At 34.7% G+C, this 17,869-nt stretch overlaps 1 protein-coding gene across 2 annotated transcripts; it reads left to right on the forward strand.

The window, feature by feature from the left end:
• Positions 1–51: 51 nt before the first annotated feature.
• On the forward strand, positions 52–17,319 carry nat10 (N-acetyltransferase 10). 2 transcript variants are annotated; one of them, XM_089116508.1, is made up of 29 exons: positions 52–109; positions 371–501; positions 574–665; positions 938–1,109; positions 1,901–2,023; positions 2,114–2,175; positions 3,215–3,329; positions 3,405–3,512; positions 3,604–3,737; positions 4,728–4,821; positions 5,817–5,915; positions 6,082–6,218; positions 6,306–6,430; positions 7,950–8,100; positions 8,340–8,436; positions 9,394–9,510; positions 9,588–9,689; positions 10,166–10,240; positions 10,331–10,447; positions 12,308–12,441; positions 12,548–12,596; positions 12,670–12,766; positions 13,549–13,659; positions 13,750–13,922; positions 15,399–15,518; positions 15,663–15,761; positions 16,126–16,199; positions 16,856–16,936; positions 17,029–17,319. In XM_089116508.1, exons 2-29 carry the CDS (start codon positions 388–390, stop codon positions 17,132–17,134), a joined length of 3,078 nt encoding a protein of 1,025 aa, XP_088972634.1. In that variant the 5' UTR covers positions 52–109; positions 371–387; the 3' UTR covers positions 17,135–17,319. The 2 variants fall into 2 exon arrangements, with proteins under 2 accessions (XP_088972634.1, XP_039540151.2); XM_039684217.2 differs by having other exon boundaries at positions 79–215.
• Positions 17,320–17,869: the final 550 nt, after the last annotated feature.

Below are 17,869 nucleotides of genomic sequence, written 5' to 3' on the forward strand. Positions count from 1 at the left end.
TCGCGCTTTTCTGTAATTCTGAACAGGCGCTTTCACGGACAGCTATATGTCTGTTTTGGGGTCCATCACGCCAGGGTCCTTCCTTCGAGGCTTCCCCACGTGAATACCGGTATACGAGCATGATATTCTACTGTAAATGAGGCGTAGTTTTATCTCCAGAAAGTTCTATTTAGGACCTAAACAGTTTGTTTTGCTTCATCGATACAACATTTAAGGTATGCCCCATTATATGAATAAACGTATAGAGCATAGTTTTGTCCGTGCGCGTTGTAAAGTGTATTGAATGTCTCTGCTCGAACTAACAGTTAGAGTGTTTACTTCGTTTCAACATGTAAAACTGACTTTATTGTGTTGCTGTTGTTGGTGACAGGCTGCAGTTGTGAAACAATGGCAACTTTTCGAAAGAAGGTGGACAATCGCATTCGCGTCCAGATAGAAAACGGCGTCGCACAACACCATCGGTCGATGTTCGTGATAGTTGGTGATCGTGGAAAAGATCAGGTGAGGCATGCCCGTGTTTGATGAGACTATGCTAATGTGAGACGTTTGCTCATTTGTGCACTTTGCTTCCAGGTTGTCATTCTCCACCACATGCTGTCTAAAGCCACAGTCAGAGCCCGGCCATCAGTGTTATGGTGCTACAAGAAGGAGCTTGTCTTTAGCAGGTATGATTACTCAAAAAGCAAACAGAAATAAATGATATTTTAAGCCAAGGTATATTTAAAAATGGTACATTATTTTAATCGTAATAGTATTTCACAATATTACAGTTGTCAAATAAATGAAGAGTTCAGATGCAAAAAGCCTCTAAATGCCATTTGAAATTTTCTTCTTTAATGATGATTTTTATCACACTTTTCATCTGACTAGACTTTCTACTGGTTTAAAATTGTGTGCTATCAGGAACACTGTTAGAAATGCATCTGTTGCTTTCCAGCAATCGAAAGAAGAGGATGCGACAGCTGCAGAAGAAGATCAAGACAGGCACACTGAATCTGAAGGAGGATGATCCGTTTGAGCTCTTCGTCGCTGCGACCAACATCCGCTACTGCTACTACAACGAAACTCACAAGATCCTGGGAAACACTTACGGCATGTGTGTTCTACAGGTAATGTCAGTGGCAAACATCTCAGACTGGACCTTCATATTACTGTGAAACCCAGTTAAGCATTACTCATGAAATAATAGTCAAAATGATTATTTTTTTTGAACAGTTAGACAGTTTTGTTTAGTATCGTATTTGATACACCAGGTTTTTAAGGCTCATATAGTAGAATATGGAGATCATTCTTTGAGGAAAGTATGCTGATATTTATATTAGGGGTGTAACGATATCCAAACCGAAAAACCGCGATACAGAACTCACGATTCGAATCGCGATTCTCGCGATTACACCGCAAAAAAAATGTGAACTATGACTTTAAGTAGGATGTTTTTTGCTAAAGATTAATCAGAGGGCAGAAGGCATGTAGTAGATTGTGTACAAGTGGTTTTTCAGCAAAGTTTTAATCATGTTGGTCATTTAGAGGTCTTAGAAATGCATGCATTAAAGGGATATTCCACTTTTTTTTTAACTCCCCCAGAGTTAAACATTTGAGTTTTACTGTTTTCGAATCCTTTCAGCCGATTTTCTGATATTTAGAAGAATATCAGTAACCAGACAGTTTCTGGTCTCATTGACTTCCATAGTAGGAAAAAATATACTATGGAAGTCAATGAGACCAGAAACTGTCTGGTTACTGATATTCTTCTAAATATCAGAAAATCAGATAAAAGGATTAGAAAACGTTAAAAACTCAACTGTTTAACTCTGGGGGAGTTGTAAAATAAGCCTATTTCCAAAAAAAAGTGGAGTATCCCTTTAAATATGATCCATTCAAATATGACTTTGTGTTGCAGGACTTTGAAGCGCTCACTCCTAACCTCTTGGCTCGGACAGTTGAGACTGTAGAAGGCGGAGGCATTGTGGTCATTCTTCTGAGGACTATGAAGTCGCTGAAGCAGCTCTACACAATGACAATGGTGGATGGCCTCTGAAGTGCTCGTATGCCAATATGAAGCTGGTCGTCTGCGTGGGAATATGCTTTTTTTAAAATGTGTGTGTTCTTTCAGGATGTTCATTCTCGATACAGGACAGAGGCTCACCAGGATGTTGTTGGAAGGTTTAATGAAAGGTCAGTCCTGCAACTCTGAGGCATGACATTTTATTACAAAATACTCCTATTAGATATTAGTCATATTTTAATAATTACAATTTAAGTCTTCTTAATTTTCAAACATTCAGCCATCAAGTTTTTATTTTGTTTGACAACAGGAGGGAGCCCTTAAAGGGATAGTTCACCTAAAATTTAAATGTTCAAATAAAGTACTCACCTGGAGTTATCATAGATGTATATGACTTTCTTCTTTCAGCCAAACACAATCTGAGTTATATGCAAAATATCCTGGCTCTTCCAAGCTTTATAATGGGAGTGAATGGTACCTTAGATTTTGAAGCCCAAAAAAAATTGTATCCATTTATGATCCATCATAAATCCATCCGTATGGCTCTGGGGGGTTAATAAAGCCCTTCTGAAGCAATGCATTTTTTGTAATAAAAATATTAGAGCTGTGCAAAAATTAATTGCGATTAATCGCATCCAAAATAAAAGTCTGTGTGTACATAATATATTTGTGTGTGCTGTATATAATTATTTTGAATATATAAATACCTATGCATGCATATATATATTTAAGAATTATTTGTGCTTAAATTCTGTATATATATATATATATATATATATATATATAAATACATAATCTCTATTTTCTTCAATATATACATGCATGTGTGTGTATTTATATATATAAAATAATTATATACAGCGCACACAAAAAATTATGTAAACACAGACTTTTATTTTGGATGCGATTAATCACAATTAATTTTTGCACAGCCCTAAAAAATATCCATATTTATAACTTTAAATGCATTTAAATATTTTGCTTTGAATTAAAAAAATTTTTACAAATGCAACCCCCCCCCCCCCAAAAAAAAAAACAACAAAAAAAAAAAACCAGGTATCGATACTCCGAATGTACCAATAATGAAAGAATCTGTATGAGACTCTGGAAAGGCTGGTATTGGTGCATCCCTAGTACAAAACCTATTCTTGTACTATCCTGTGAGACAGAAAGAGCTGCAGAAATGATGCTTGTCATATTTTCCCCCAGATTCATCCTGTCTCTTTCCTCCTGTAAGACGTGTGTTGTGATTGATGACCAACTCAACATTCTGCCAGTCTCCACTCACATTAACAACATCAAACCTGTCCCTCCAAAAACACAGGTAAGCCTGCTTCATAACCAGATAGTGTTTGCTTATTAGTTTATATCAATTCCTTAATCTTGATTTTTCCAACAGGATGAGGGGCTTTCTCCTCTGGAACAAGAGCTGAAGGACCTGAAGGAGTCTTTACAGGACACACAGCCAGTTGGCGTTCTAGTGGACGGCTGTAAAACTATGGACCAGGTCAGATCAAAAGAACGTCTAGAAATATTACTGCTGATATGTTGAATGTGGGCCGACTAGTTTTTATTTAGCCTTGTGTTTATGTCTTCAGGCCAAAGCAGTGCTGAAGTTCATTGAGGCTATTTCAGAGAAGACCTTGCGCAGCACCGTGGCTCTCACTGCGGCCCGCGGTCGAGGCAAATCTGCTGCGCTGGGATTGGCTATGGCCGGAGCTGTTGCGTTTGGGTATGTAGTAGTGTTATGATTACGAATAAGCTCTTGTTTTGTTATGTTTGCCTCCTGACTGGATTTTACGGAGGCGTATTGCATTCACTTGAAGAAAAAAAATCTACTCTGTTTTTCTGAATTAACGAGTTAATTTTTCATGAGAAAAAAAATGTGCTCTTTTTTTCTGAATTAATGAGTTAATTTTTCATGAGAAAAAAAGTTTTGCTCTGTTTTTCTGAATTAATGAGTTAATTTTTCATGAGAAAAAAAATATTTTTGCTCTGTTTTTCTGAATTAATGAGTTAATTTTTCATGAGAAAAAAAATATTTTTGCTCTGTTTTTCTGAATTAATGAGTTAATTTTTCATGAGAAAAAAAGTTTTGCTCTGTTTTTCTGAATTAATGAGTTAATTTTTCATGAGAAAAAAATATTTTTGCTCTGTTTTTCTGAATTAATGAGTTAATTTTTCATGAGAAAAAAAAAATTGCTCTGTTTTTCTGAATTAATGAGTTAATTTTTCATGAGAAAAAAAATATTTTTGCTCTGTTTTTCTGAATTAATGAGTTAATTTTTCATGAGAAAAAAAGTTTTGCTCTGTTTTTCTGAATTAATGAGTTAATTTTTCATGAGAAAAAAAATATTTTTGCTCTGTTTTTCTGAATTAATGAGTTAATTTTTCATGAGAAAAAAAATTTGCTCTGTTTTTCTGAATTAATTAGTTAATTTTTCATGAGAAAAAAAATATTTTTGCTCTGTTTTTCTGAATTAATGAGTTAATTTTTCATGAGAATTTCTTTTGCTGTTTTTCTGAATTAATGAGTTAATTTTTCGTGCGAAAAAAAGTTTTTGCTCTGTTTTTCTGAATTAACGATTTTTTTTTCTCATGAAAAATTAACTCGTTAATTCAGAAAAACAGAGTAGATTTTTTTTTCTTCAAGTGAATGCAATACGCCTCCGTAGGATTTTATGCATATGAATGACTAATTGACTTTGTGTTCTCATCTCAGCTATTCAAATATCTTTGTCACATCGCCCAGCCCAGACAACCTGCACACGCTGTTCGAGTTCGTATTTAAAGGTTTCGATGCCCTCCAGTATCAGGTGATCATCAATCAACATCATTAGATATGATCTAGTCATAGTCAGACTCACACTGTATTAAAAAAAGAGTCTATTATTGTAAGTAAGACTAATTAAACATTTATATCAATACAATTCTGAGGCTGTAATGATTTAATAAGCAAAAATAACAAGTTGAACTCTGTGTATTTTAGGATCGGTAATATAGTATTTTAGTTTTTATTAATGTAGCCTCTATTGGAATTGTAGGTTTTCTTTATTATTATTGCTCCTGAATGGGAGTCTGTGGCTGCCCTATGAACCCGAAGTAGGAAAATAACCAACTTTGGGGTTTCTGGGACAACTCTATAGCGCCATCACCAGTTCAAAAATTCACATTTAAAACCATTTGAACTTTTGAACACTTTGATCTAGAAAAATGAATCTTAGTACACATGATTCCTCTCATCATGCTGATCATTAAATATCCTCAGAGGCTTTATCTCGGCAAAACTTTGATCGATAAACAAACTATTTATATCAAAACTTGGTAGGCGTTATCTGAACTGTGAACTTTTGTCAGAATCGTGATCTTGATATCAATGGATTCCTTGTGTCATGTCGATCCAGTCGATTTGTTTTTTTATGTTAGGTTTTCATCTTGATTTAAATGAAGTTTTAGCAATTTGTTTTGTACGTCTGTATAATATGTTTTTATTTTTTATTTCAGTTTTAGTTGTTGAAGTAAAATAAATGTAAATGAGAAAGGCTGCCTTGGTTTTTAATTTTTATCTTATATTATATATTTTATTTTAATTTGTTAACATTTATTTATTTTTTCAATACTTTTTTTTTTTAAATGGTTTGTTAAATATAATAACCCTGGTCAGTTGATTTAAACCCTGATCATTTCTTTAGTATTTGCTACACATAAATATGTTCAAAATCTATGTATCTACTAGTAGGAGAATATAAATCAGACATTAATGCATTCATCTGAAGGAACTACTTCAAACCTGATTTATTTTTTATTTTAGGAACATATGGACTATGAAATCATCCAATCTTTGAACCCAGAGTTTAACAAAGCTGTGGTTCGTGTGAACATCTTCAAGGAACATCGACAGACCATTCAGGTACACCGATAATTTTCATGTTTTTTTCTTGCAAATATTCGTTAAACAGTGGAGTCTCAGGTATTGACTTTGAATGAATTTATCCCTCTTTAGTGTGTTTTTAGGTTCATATGGTGCATTTTGCATCATTCACAACTCAAATAACCATTGCTGTTTTGATGTGCAGTACATTCACCCTGCTGATGCGGTGAAGTTAGGCCAGGCCGAGCTGCTGGTCATTGACGAGGCTGCTGCTATCCCACTGCCTTTAGTGAAGAAGCTACTGGGGCCGTACCTTGTGTTTATGGCATCTACCATCAATGGGTGTGTATTTGAAGAGCTGCTACTTATTCATTGTTTTGCAATGTTATATATATATATTAATGCAGTAATGGTCATGTCCACCTGCAGCTATGAGGGCACGGGTCGCTCTCTGTCCCTGAAGCTGATTCAGCAGTTGAGACAGCAGAGCGCAGACAGCCAGCAGAACCTCTCGGCTGAGAACAGGAACACCAGCACAGCCAGACTGGCAGCAGGTATCCGCTAATGTCCTTTTGCTTTAGAAATGTAAAGGAGTGAAACGGTGCCTGCCCGCTTTTTCAGTGGTGTTGTGTTCTGGGAGCATTTCTCCTATTTTAAAAATCCACAAACCAAACCAACCAGATATGAGGTGATTCGTAACCTTACAAACTTTCATTTGAAGCAAAAAAGTATCCCATGAAGCATTGCGAACAACATAGCCAAATATAAAACTACTACATTTAAAAGTGTTTATTATATATACACGCTAATATTTAAGTATTTTGAGAGCGTAGGAGACCGACTTGATTACGTCATTCACAGTGTTTAATGGGAGCTAAAAAGAGCTAAAGTGGGTGGAGCTTTACCTTGACTGTTTCATTAATGTGTCAAAACCCATTAATACTTCTATTCTATTGCACTTTTTTTTAATTATTTATCTATGTGTACTGTGCTGGACTAACTGGGATTTGTTATTATCTGGGTTTGACTGGCTATGAATTACAATGTTAAACATGATTATTTGAAAAAATGTGTGCTGATGGATTCAACATAAGCAAATATCACCGATTAAAGGGATGGTTCACTTTGAAATTAATTTTTGATATGTTTTAGTCTTTATTTAGATTTTGGTCAAACTGTTCATGTCTGTCAGTCATATAATGGAGGTCTATGGTCACCACCTCAAAGAGCATGCACAGAGAAGTCCAAATTAAACATGATTTAATGACTCGTAAATGTAAGTACACATTGATGGCCTAAGACACGAAACGAGCAGTTTGTGTGAGAAAATGAACAGTATTTATATCGTTTTTACCTCTTGTAACCATAGACACGTCCAAGTGGTCTGAGGGCGCGGGCCTCATTGTCACTCATTGTTTACACCGAGATTTCGGAAGTGTTACCTTTCGCTGTGAAGATCTAAACATATTTAGAAATCGCAATAGAAGACGATATCTATATCAACAGACAACGTTGATTTTTTCCGCAACCGCGCGAGAGCTTCTTAGTAAGAAGCGCTCACGCCATCAGATCACTTGGACGTGGCTGTTGTTACAAGAGGTAAAAACGATATAAATACTGTTCGTTTTCTCACACAAACCGCTCGTTTCGTGTCTTAGGCCATCAATGTGTACTTACATTTACGAGTCATTAAATCATCTTTAATTTGGACTTCTCTGTGCACACTCTTTGAGGTGGTGACCATAGACCTCCATTATATGACAGACAGACAAGAACGGTTTGACCTAAAAATATCAAAATTTAAACTACTGTGGGAACAAAGACACCTACATCTTGGATGCACTTGAGGTAAGATAAAACATACCAAAATTTCATTTCAAAGTGAACTATCCCTTATTTAAGTTAAAAATAAATCAGAGTTTATTTTAATAAATCAGAGTTTTTACTTCTGAAACCCAATGTTGCGCTCCATATCTCTTCACATGCCACAAGAATTCAAGATGATAGACATGAAAGGGAATAACTTTTCCCCCCTGACTGATGATGTGTTTAATGTGTAAATGCGCTCTTCAGCACGAAGCCTTCATGAGGTGACCCTCCACGAGTCGATCCGCTATGGCCAGGGCGATCATGTGGAGAAATGGCTGAATGAACTGCTGTGCTTGGACTGTCTGAGTGTGCCACGCATCATTTCCGGCTGCCCTTTACCCCAGACGTGCGACCTGTATCCTCTAAAAGTCAAACGAGACTTCTACATTCAGCGCTGGATTAATTTTTTTTATGTACATGCTAACATTATAATAGTATGGTTACCCATTACTGCCACACAAGAAAAAAAAGTCATTATGACATGAAAAGTGTAAATTTATTGTCATAATTATGACTTTATCTTATTGTTTTGACTGTCATATCTTTTCTAGATCCTCTCTCTAGACATTAGAAATCTTTAACCCCATATTTCAGTTATTATGTGAATCGAGACACGTTGTTTTGTTATCACAAAGCTTCTGAGACTTTCCTTCAGCGCCTAATGGCACTTTACGTAGCATCACATTACAAGGTAAATTAATATCTTGGTAACAGTGGTTCTCAATCTTTTTGACTCAAAAGCCTCTCATTGTCCCAACACAATTTTTAAAGGCTCCCGGATATCTTTTTGTATTATTATTTAATAGTTGATATTATTATAACATATAATAATTACATTTCAGTTTACAATTTGATTCTTTTTTTTATTTAAGCATTTAACAATAAATGAAATACTATTTCACAAATGTATTAATATTAAAGGGATAGTTCACTTTGAAATAATTTTTTGTTATGTTTTAGCTTACCTCAACGGCATCCAAGATGTAGGTGTCTTTGTTTCCACAGTATTTTCAATTTTGATATTTTTAGGTCAAACCGTTCTTGTCTATCAGTCATATAATGGAGGTCTATGGTCACCACCTCAAAGAGCATGCACAGAGAAGTCCAAATTAAACATGATTCAATGACTCGTAAATGTAAGTACACATTGATGACCCAAGACACGAAACGAGCGGTTAAACGGCACTTTGAATTAATTTCAAAGTCAATTATCCCTTTAATTAATAAATAACAGTGTATTAAATGGGTCATGATATAGATATATTTTATAATTTTATTATGTCTGTGATGTTCACTTACACTGTTAATGTTTTTTTTACATGTGGAAAAATTATTTTCAACTTTCATTCGGTCCCTCTGTCTGAAATGATCCGTTTTTAAGGCGCTGCTCCTTTAAGGCTCGTCAGTAAATGTCCACTGTTATGATTGGCTGAAGTCATTGCATAGGAAATGAGCAGGATATTTTAAGCTGTGAAACTTACAGGATGTTTTAATGGTACTAAGACTTTACATGGCACGTTTTTTATGTCATGATCCCTTTAATATTTTTTCGTCATCTTGGTTGAGAACCACTGAATTAGAGCATTACATAATGTCACAAACTCTAAACAGCAAAACAATTTTAACTGGATCTCCTGTGTCTCCTCAGAATTCCCCCAATGACCTTCAGTTGCTTTCGGATGCTCCCGCTCACCACCTCTTCTGCCTGCTGCCCCCTGTCCCGCCCACACAGAGCTCACTCCCAGAGGTCTTAGCGGTTGTGCAGGTACGGCCACAGAAACTTCATTCCAGGACTGCTAAATCTGAGTTGAGTTATGTTGTTAATGAAATAACTAATTTCAGGTGTGTCTGGAAGGAGAGATCTCACGCCAGTCCATCCTCAGCAGTTTGGCCAGAGGGAAGAAAGCCTCAGGTGATCTCATTCCCTGGACGGTTTCGGAACAGGTAACAAATCCCAATTTTAAATGAAGCTACGCTACAGTTCACCAGTTTGGGGCCATTAAGCTATTTTTTTTAATACTGTAATTCTTAATTTAGTATAATAAATACTTTTATTCTGCAAGGATGCATTGAATTGATCTAAAGTGACAGTAAAGACACTTATTATGTTGCAAATAAATGCAAAAAAGTATCATGGTTTCCACATAAATATTATCAACATTGATAATAATTAAAAATGAGCAGCAAAGCATAATTTCTGAAGGATCATGTGACACTGAAGACTGTAATGATGCTGAAAATGCAGCTTTGATCACAGGAATAAATGACATTATTAAAATTGTAAAAATTCTTCCGTTTTTTTTGATCAAATAAATGCAGTCTCGACTTTGAACATTAAAATATCTTACTGACCCCAAACTTATGAAAAATAGTGATGAAAAATAGTTTAAATAATGATTCTGATGCTCTTGTGTTTTTAGTTTCAAGACCCTGAGTTCGGAGGCCTCTCTGGAGGCAGGATTGTCCGTATCGCAGTGAACCCTGATTATCAAGGGGTAAATGACTTTTTTTTCCCCTCAGACTCTGTTATGTTCATTGAACAGCTTTGATTATGGCCTTGTTTGACCCATGTGTGCCGTCTGTAGATGGGTTACGGCAGCCGTGCTCTGCAGCTGCTGGAACAGTATTACGAGGGCCAGTTTCCTCTGTTGGATGAGCAAGAACAGACACCGGCCAGCGCTATCACATCTCTGAGCAGTGAGGTAATGCTTTGCATCTTCATGAAGTCTGTGTGGACTTACTGGACTTTGCTGTATTGTTATATTGGTCCATGTTGGGGGAAAATATTAAATAAAATAATTCTTCCTTGTGTTCATATAGAGAAAATCGCTTGATCATGTTTGATTAGATTTGTTCTGTATTTGACTTTTGTATATATTGAACATTTTGAAGCCTTTTCAGAACACTTTTATATTTTAATTGTATTTTAATTCTGTGATGCAAAGAATTTTCGGTCTTCAGTCACATTATCCTTCAAAAATCATTCTAATATGCTGATTAGCTGCTCAAGTTAAAAAGTTATATTTGTGAAAACTTTTATATGTGTTTTTGGTAACACTTTACTTGAAGGGATGTGCATAAGACTGACATGATGCCTTCATAACCATGACATATGTCTTGAATTTGAAGTAGGGTTTATGCATGTTTATGACAACTGTCATTAAGTGTCTTTCGCTCAATAATGACATTTTGAATGCAAATATGACATTGTTTAAGATGTCTTTGTTATGACATCTTGACAATAAATTAAGTTGAACTGTCATGTGGTTGGCTTTGACATTGGCTGTCATGAGGCCATTATAACTGTGTCATGAATATTTTTCGTGACCTCAACTAATCGAATTTGTCATTAAAAAGTTATAATGGCTTCATGACAGGCAATGTCAAAACCAACCACCTGACAGTTTAATATAATGTTAACCAATAAAGCTAGATGGTTTCTTAAGTTTGATAATTAATCTGCTATGTCATGTTTATGACAGGTTTATGTTGTCTTGGGTAATGTCAAGGTGTCATAACAAAGACATCTCAAACAATGTCATATTTGCATTAAAAATGTCATAGCTGAGCGAGTGACACTTAATGACAGTTGTCACACACATGCATATAACTTCCTTCACATTCATAACATATGTCATGTCATGATTAAGAAGGTGTCATGTTAGTCTTATGCACACCCCTTCAAGTAAAGTGTTACCATTTTTTTCAGGATTCTTTGAATAATGTTCAAAAGATAGAAATGTGTAAATGGTAAACACTTTTGTTTAGAGTCCAATTGTCACTATCAACTAGTTGCTTATTAGCCTGCATATTTGGATATTGGCTGTTTATTATAAAGCACATATGAATGCCTTATTCTGCACGACCATATTCTTCATCCCTTAATCATACCCAATACCTAAACCTAACAAAAACCTTACTGACTATTAATAAGATGTAAACTAAATTAAAGTGTAACCAAATTTAGAATTTTGTTACATTATAAATTTTAGATGCATGTTTTATGTATTTTATATACATTTTATTTTAGATACATGTATACTATTTTAGATACGCATGTATTTTATTTTAGATACATTTTATTTCATTTTAGATACATGTTTGTGTTCTAGCTAGAAAACTTTTTTCTTACTGTTCCACTCATCTCTGATTTGTTAAGTACAGAATATATTAAAATTAATATGCTCTTTTTTTGTGCAAAATCAGAACTAAATTAGTCCTCTGTGTCAGTGATATGTACAATAATATTTATAATTCAAGAGTCCCTTTATGCATTTCAGCAGTTATAAATGTCACTTCACTGATAAAGTAGTATAATATCTGGAACCTAACCTCTGATAAATAAGAATAATGTAAGGTTACACTTTATTTTAAGGTGAAGTAGTCACATTATAGTAACTACATGTACTCATTATAGAGTTAGGGCTTGGTTTAGGGTTAGTTACTGCATAATTTACTGTATTACTATAGTAAGTACATGTAGCACCTTAAAATAAAGCGTCACCTAATGTAAGTGTGGATTCTGAAAGGAGTGTATATTTTTCCTCCATGTCCATGTTCAGGCTGTCAGTCTTCTGGAAGAAGTGGTGTCTCCCAGGAAAGACCTGCCGCCGCTGCTGTTGAAGCTGAACGAGAGGAGAGCCGAGAGCCTGGACTACCTGGGAGTCTCGTACGGTCTCACGCCTCAACTTCTCAAGTGAGATGCTTTATTCAAGCAGATTTTACTGTGATATTCACCCTGTTATACTATTACAAATCATGTTCATCTTAACTCAATTCTCTCTGCTTTCTTTCTCATCCAGATTTTGGAAAAAGGGTGGATTTGTTCCTGTTTATTTAAGACAGACTCCGGTAAGCATCCCACATCTTTTTTCTCTTCTGTTTTCCTGTTTTGTATCTTGTATTCTCATACTGTGGCCTGTAGAACGACCTGACGGGAGAGCACTCCTGCATTATGCTGAAGGAGCTCAATGCTGAGGAGTCAACAGAGCAGAACCAGTGGCTCTCTGCTTTTTGGAAAGGTGAGGATGCATAATCTCTCAGAATAATTCTGCATTTGACCAATCAGAATCTATTCCAGAGAGCTGTGTAATAATAATAATAAAGTAGTTCACTTTTAATAAAAACTTTTGCTGATAATTTACTCACCCCCATGTCATCCAAGATGTCCATGTCTTTCTTTCTTCAGTTGAAAAGAAATTAAGGTTTTTGATGAAAAGATTCCAGGATTTTCTCCATATAATGGACTTCAATGGGAACCAAACGGTTCAAGGTCCAAACGAGAGTTTCAGTGCAGCTTCAAAGGGCTTTAAATGACACCAGACGATGAATAAGGGTCTTATCAATCGAAACGATCGCTCATTTCAAAAATAAATAAAAAAGTTTAAGTTTTATAAGCACAAATGCTCGCCTTGCTCTGTTCTGTGATGAGCGTTCATGACTCTCCTGTTCGAACTCGTTAAAAATGAACAAATCTTTTTTCGAGTCATGACTCGAAGGGTCCTAGATAAGACCCTTATTCATTGTCTGGTGTTGTTTAAAGCCCTTTGAAGCTGCACTGAAACTCTCATTTGGACCTTGAACTGTTTGGTCCCCATTGAAGTCCATTATATGGAGAAATTAATTTCTTAATTTCTTTTTGACTGAAGAAAGAAAGACATGGACATCTTGGATGACATGGGGGTGAGTAAATTATCAGCAAAAGCTTTTTTAAAAGTGAACTCCTCTTTGAATATATATATATAATTCTCACTTGGCTATCTTTTCCTGATTTTCAAAGACTAACGTTTCTTGTGTTGGACAGATTTCCGGCGGAGGTTCGTCTCCCTGCTGTCCTTCCAGTTCAGCAAATTTAACCCGACCCTGGCCCTCAACATCCTGCAGAACAAGAGCACTAAGGACGACAGCCCGGCAGGTACAGGCCCGCATCTGCCACCTCATCAGACCTAATGTTGTATGTGTGTGTTGGTTAAAGATAACCTTTCATGCGTCTGTGTGTTCTCAGCTCTCAGCAGTGCTGAGCTTGCTGCCATATTCACTCCATACGACCTGAAGCGTTTGGAGATGTATTCAAGAAACATGGTGGACTATCACCTCATCATGGACATGATCCCTATTATTGCACGCATGTATTTCCTCAAACAATTGGGAAACATCGGGCTTTCTGTTGCCCAGTCTGTAAGTCCGCTATGTGCGCTTTTAATTTTTTAGTCAAAAATGTATCTTTAAGTATAGTTTATGTGATTTTACTAGTTATTAAAAATACAAAACTATTTTGATTTTATGCATTTTTGAAAAATAACAATTGTAGTATAATAATATTTTTATTTTTTTATATGAGCATATTGACTAGTTGTGCTTGGAGTCAGCTATTTTATTTTAAATAACGCACTGATATGTCAAATTATGCAGACAATTTTTGGTCTGGCTGTCCAAAAAAGTAGATTATGGCATAACCAACCAATTTATATGTTGATAAACGTCTGATTATGCTATAGTCAATGTGTACTACTTCCTGTTTCAATGCATATTAAAATATAACCTGTAGTAGTTTGCCAAATAATTTATATACATATATTTATTTTGATGGTTTAATCGAACTTGTAGGGTCATTAAAAACAATATTCCTAGTGCATCACTTTTATACAGAGTAGGGCTGTCAAACGATTAATCGCGATTAATCGCATCCAAAATAAAAGTTTGTGTTTACATAATTTGTGGGTGCAGTGTGTATAATTATTTTATATATATAAATACACACACATGCTTGTATATTTTTAAGAAATATTTTCATGTGTATACTGTATATAGATTTATATATAATTTAAATTATATATAAATAAAAATATTTTATGTATAAATAAAACATTTTTCTCAAATATAGTATACATGCATGTGTGTATTTATATATATTTATACAAAATAATTATACACAGTGCACCCACATATATTACATACACAAATGCATATTAAAATATAACCTGTAGTAGTTTGCCAAATAATTTATATACATATATTTATTTTGATGGTTTAATCGAACTTGTAGGGTCATTAAAAACAATATTCCTAGTGTATCACTTTTATACAGAGTAGGGCTGTCAAACGATTAATCGCGATTAATCACATCCAAAATAAAAGTTTGTGTTTACATAATTTGTGGGTGCAGTGTGTATAATTATTTTATATATATAAATACACACACATGCTTGTATATATTTAAGAAATATTTTCATGTTTATACTGTATATAGATTTATATATAATTTAAATTATATATATATATATATAAATATTTTATGTATAAATATTTTTTTCTCAAATATAGTATACATGCATGTGTGTGTATTTATATATATTTATACACAGTGCACCCACATATATTACATACACAAATTTTTATTTTGGATGCGATTAATCACGATCAATCGTTTGACAGCCCTAATACAGAGTCCCTAAAGGGACATAAAGGGAAACAAGTTTGATAGAAGGAAAAATTAATTCAAGAAACTTTGCATTTTGCTTTTGTGAGTGTACGCAAAAGCATTGAAATATATTTTTTCCTCCGATCTCATATTTTTAAAATCACCTTGTCCTTTAAGTGGCTTCATACTTTTGGCCACCACTGTATAATGTTTGTGTGTACTACTTTCTTCAGGCCCTACTGTTGGGAATCGGGCTTCAACACAAGAGTGTAGATGAGCTGGAGAAGGCGATCGATCTGCCCGCCTCTCAGCTTATGGGCCTGTTCAATCGGGTCATCCGTAAAGTAGTGCAGGTGAGACCAAACGTCTCTCATACACACACTGACTGAAACAGCGCGGAAGAAATGGAACCGAACCTTCTTTTCAGAGTGAGAAATAAACTGCATGAATGTAATGTTTCGGTGTGAAGTTAGTGTTTGATTCTGTATTTCCTGCAGTTCTTCAACACTCTTCAGGAGAAAGCAGTTGAAGCAGAGATGGTGGCCACCAAAGACATAAGCATGGAACCAACTGCGCAGACACTAAATGAAGATCTGGTATGAGACTCTCTAGATTATTATTTTGTGATCCAAAAAAAAAAAATCACAAGTGTTGAGTCGGTAAGATTTTTTTAGTCTTTTCTTTTTTTGATGGGTAAAACGGTTATATTGTGAAATATTTTACCATTTAAAATGTATTTTAATATATCTTAAAATGAATGCAAAGCTGAATTTACTCGTCTTCAGTGTCACATGACCTTCAGAAATCATTCTAATTATGCTGATTTGGTGCTTAAGAAACATTTCTTATTATTTTCTGTTGCAAACAGAAACAGGAATAGCAAGTTCAAAAGAATGGTATTTATTAGAAAAGCTTTTTTTGTAACAAGTTATCATATTCAAATATTATTTTGTCCCTTAGAATGATGCAGCCATAGAATTCCAGGAGAAACAAAAAACTGACATGGAGAAGATTAAAGACATGAATCTTTCAGAGTGAGTACTTCTTATGCAGTTTACACTATTTAGACTGGTCTTTTTATTTATGGTTATTACACAGGGTGGAATTTGATTCGAGTCATTTTCAGGTCTGGATAAATATGGAAAAATAGTGTTTCCAGACTTTTGCGCCTTTTCAGTTTTCTAAACTATATTAAAAAAAAAGTATCATACAAGCAGAGTGTTTTCATGTGATCCTTAGTGACTGTCAAACACATTTTCATTACCATTGTTAGTCGTTACCATAAGCAAGTCTCTTTTGAACTTCACTAAATGAATGTGCATGTGCCACTCAAACCAGCAACAGAAAAAGGAGCAAAGATCCTCGAAATCAGACTGTACTTTGAGACTGTAAATGTGTTTTGACGTTACACGATCACCAAACAGCATAGTCATGTGTCAGAGGGGAATATATGCAGGTTAGAAAGCGTTTTAGGTTCTGCATGTTATCATTTTTAAGAAAAACAGAAGACAAATATTAACAGATGGGTGTACTATATACTAAACATGCTGTATGAACCACTTATGTTGAAGCAAGAAGAGGAGGTTTGGAAAGTTGAGGCTGGAATGGTATTGAATTTGTAAATGGAAAATGTATTTTTCCTGTTCGAATGGCTGTGTTGACCCCTCTTTTCTTGTCTGAATTTACGAAGGTACATGATCCGAGGAGATGACGAGGAATGGGACCAAGTGTTGAAGAAAGCTGAGCATACGGCTATTGTGAGCATAAAAAGGTAAGAAAAGATATATGGAGTTCGGGTTTTGCGGATTTTGTCTGGGATCATGAACTGCTATGAACTTTATCTTTCTGTTTTCTCCCCCTAAGTGACAAAAAAAGAAAACTGGAAGGCTTGAACCAGAAAGAACAATGGCAAGGCAAGAAGATAAAGAAAAACAAGGACAAAAAGGGCAAATTTGGAAAGAAAACATGAACGAAATGGACTTTAAAATGAAACCTTGAAATGTATTTCTGCTCGTCGTCCTTCAAGTTTCTCTGGCCAATAGATTTATTCGCTTTATTTAGTCCAAATGAGAAAATATGTTTGGATAAAGGATTTTACAATCAAAACCAATTTGTTTTATCTTTTTATTCATAAAAATAAACTTGTATATTTGTGTTTTTTTCTTTTTACCATTTTTCAGATATTAGTATTTCCATGGTTTAAACCTCATATTTTCCTTGTTTCAGCCTGACACTATACATTTAAATTTGCCATCTGCTAAATAAATTATAATAATATTGTGCATAGCTTGCATTCAAAATCAAGTTTCCATTGTTAGTAAGTAAAAATATAAATTTGAGACAGAACATCAACAGGATCTTTTTTTTTTGTTGGAAGCATAGTGCAAAACCAATATGATCAATACCAAGGCACGTTTGCTGAGGGTATGCAAGATCAGTGTTGGGGTATTTTTGGGGTATAAATATAATTTATTCTGATCTGAAGCAATATTCTCAGTGAATTGGCTTTTACGTACTTAAATCTCCATATTTGTTATATTTACCACCGGACGTTATTTGCCTTTATTAAAGCCGATTTTTATTTGTTCCTTATGAAATGTATGACGTGTCGTGTCAAATTCTTAAATTTTTTCAATAAATTCAGTTATCCTATAATAATAAAACTGGACTGTTTCCAATCAAATTAATTATTTAGCCTATACAC

This window comes from Pimephales promelas, chromosome 10 (assembly GCF_988280905.1).
Source record: "Pimephales promelas chromosome 10, fPimPro1.hap1.1, whole genome shotgun sequence".
NCBI lineage: Eukaryota > Metazoa > Chordata > Actinopteri > Cypriniformes > Leuciscidae > Pimephales > Pimephales promelas.